Here is a 2,978-nt window from a genome sequence, read left to right on the forward strand (position 1 = left end):
AAGGCTACCTATGGTGGTAGGGTCCACTTTTTGTGACCAGCAGCTGAGCCAGTGATGCAGAGCAACTTTGTAGTTAAGAGCCTGAGATGAGCCAGCTGAGACTCCAATCCTTGACAGGGCAAAGATCACTGAAGTTGGAATAAGAACTCTTGAATGTCTGACTTCCCTAACCTCCCCACTCCAGCAGGGTTAATGCTGAGCCGGGTTTGCAGGCAGAGGCTGCTCCTCCTGTACAGATCTCAGGGCTGTGCTTGGTTTCCAGAAGACACACAGCCCTGGCTAGACATTAGCCATCCCAGGATGTATAAACTGGGGAGTCTCTAGAGAGTGAGCAAAACACACTCAGCCTACAGACTGCCAGGCTTAGTGTGGCCAGAAGAGGCTCCAGTGTGCAAAGAGGGAAGTTCCTAAAAGGAAGACATCTGACTCAGCATCAAGAGATCCCTCTCAGGCTGGCAGGGTCCTATTTTTAGAGGATCTAGAAAGACGCTACTCCAATATTGTCTTAATTACTTTACTTTGCTGTGACAAAATACCATGACCTGAGCAACTTCTACATGAAAAATGTTTACTTGGGCTTATGGTTTTAGAGAGTCAAGCGTCCCTGATGGCCGGGTAAAAGCAGTAACAACTGAGAGTGCACAGCCTGACCCACAAGCAGGTTTCAGGAGCTCAAGCCAGGCCTAGTGACTCACTGTCTCTTCCTGCAGCCTGCAGATCCAGATGTAGTAATCTCAGCTCTTTCTCCAGTTCTGTCTGCCTGGGTGTCACCATGCTTCCTGCCATGACAATAATGGGCTAAATCTCTGAACTGTAAGCCAATCCCAACTAAATGCTTTTCTTTGTAAGAGATGCTGTGGTCACAGTGTCTCTTCACAGCAATAAAACCTTAACTAAGACACTACTCAAATTATAAAATTTTGAAATAAGATTAAGATAATAAGTGCTCCCAAAAGGCAGATGAAATTTATTCAGCAATAATATAACTAATATAGCATTTAATATAGTAATATGAATTATATTAATTAATTTAATTAATTAATAATTGTAATTATTAATTACAATTTTTACTTCGTTTTATTGCAGCTGTATAAGTAGAGATTTTTCTACAATAATTTTACAAAATGAATGACTTAGGGCTTGTGAGTCCTTTATAACAAAAAAGTTTAGATTCATAATTGATATTTCTTGATTGGTGTGGGATTCTATTTGCTAAAAGAAAGCTTAGTTCAAATTCACCTAAAAAGTCCCTGAGAAAGGAAGGTACTATTGAAGATGGGTAAGTCTAAGCTTACACACCCAGATTTATCAGGCACTAGCTACAGGCTTCCAAGTTCCCATCCTTCAAACTAGGGAAAGAAAGGAAGTTCAGGCTCTTCAGCTTGGCCTCGGCATTAGCAGTAAACTCCTGGGAGGCTTTCTGCAGGGGAAGCCGGGGTGGGCCCATCGGAATCCCAGAGACCAGGGTCATGATGGCTTTGGTCTGCGACACTCCAAAACCTAGATGGGGAAAAAAAGAATGAGACATGTCTGGTACTGCCCAGTTTCCCACAAACATCCCAAAGAAGAGGTTATATGCAAGGAACTACTACAGAAGACATGGTAAACCTCAAAGGTAAGAACACTTGTAGTTAGGTTGCCTGAGCTGAGCCTGGTGTACACACCTGTATCCCAGCACCTGAGAGGGGAACCAGAGTTTAAAGTGAGTCTGTCCTTACAGGGGACCCTATCCCACACATCCAGAGAAGAGTAGGAATCCCTCCTTTCAGGTTTTTTTTTTTTAAGAGATAGCCCAGCATTTAAAAGCATCCCCTGTTCTTTAAGAAGACCCCCAGTTTGGTGGCACACACCTTTAATCGAAGCACTTGGGAGGCAGAGGCAGGTGGATTTCTGAGTTCGAGGCCAGCCTGGTCTACAGAGTGAGTTCCAGGACAGCCGGGGCTACACAGAGAAACCCTGTCTCAAAAAACCAAGAAAAAAAAAAAAAGAGGAAAAAAAAAAAGAAGAAGACCCCAGTTTGGTTCCCAGCACCAATGTAATTCCAGCTTTAGGGATTCAGTACCCTCTTCTGTGGGTATTGTACTCATATACAAATACCCATACATCCACCATCCCCACCCCTGACCCCAACACACAACTAAAAGTGAAATAACAGCTGTGGTAGAGTGCTTATTTAGTATGTAAGAGTCCCTGAGTTCAAATCTCTGCCTTACCGTGAATGAATAAATAAACAAGCAAAATAAAACGATACAAAGAGCCAAGATCAAAGCCTGCAATAGCTCAGTGCGTAAAGGCAGCTGCCAAGGCACTTGAGGTCAGTCCCCAGGACCCACATTGTGGGCGGAGAGGACCGATTCCCTTAAGTTGGCCTCTGACATCCACGTGTGGGCTATGGCACACCTGTAAGTTCACATATAAACTCAACAAATAAAATGAAACAAACAAATAAACAAACAGAAACCCCACAAAGTCAACCTTCAGAGCAAGAAGGAGCCATTCGGAATGGAACACACCAATAATCCCATCACCTAGGTGGACCATGAGGATCAAGAGTTAAGGGATGTGTGTGGGTGAAGAGTTGGCTCAGTAGTTAAGAGCATTGGCTGCTCTTCCAGAGCCCCTAGGTTCAAGTCCCCTCACCCACTTGGCAGCTCACAACTATGTGTAACCCTGATTTGATGGGATCCAACACCTGCCCACTTCTAACCTGCTTAGGTACAAGACACATGCGTGGTACATAGACATACATGCAGCAAAACACTCTTACACATGAGAATAAGAACAAATTTAAAATAAATGATAGAGGTGCACGCCTTTAATCCCAGCACTTGGGAGGCAGAGGCAGGTGGATCTCTGAGTTCGAGGCCAGCCTGGTCTACAGAGTGAGTTCCAGGACAGCTAGGGCTACACAGAGAAACCCTGTCATGAAAAAACTAACTAACTAACTAACTAACTAACTAACTAACTAACTAACTAAC

General features: G+C 43.9%; 1 protein-coding gene across 2 annotated transcripts in view; it reads right to left on the reverse strand.

Annotated features, from left to right (window-relative positions):
* Window positions 1-1,058: 1,058 nt before the first annotated feature.
* The window catches only part of Npl (N-acetylneuraminate pyruvate lyase), a 45,149-nt gene continuing 43,229 nt past the window's right edge, over window positions 1,059-2,978 (reverse strand). For both annotated transcript variants that reach the window (XM_028775759.1, XM_028775760.1), the window contains exon 12: window positions 1,059-1,500. In XM_028775759.1, the coding sequence (XP_028631592.1) occupies window positions 1,316-1,500 (185 nt within the window). In that variant the 3' untranslated portion in view covers window positions 1,059-1,315. The remainder of the gene's footprint in view (window positions 1,501-2,978) is intronic.

The sequence above is a fragment of the Grammomys surdaster genome, unplaced genomic scaffold (genome assembly GCF_004785775.1).
Source record: "Grammomys surdaster isolate TR1022 unplaced genomic scaffold, NIH_TR_1.0 259, whole genome shotgun sequence".
Lineage (NCBI taxonomy): Eukaryota > Metazoa > Chordata > Mammalia > Rodentia > Muridae > Grammomys > Grammomys surdaster.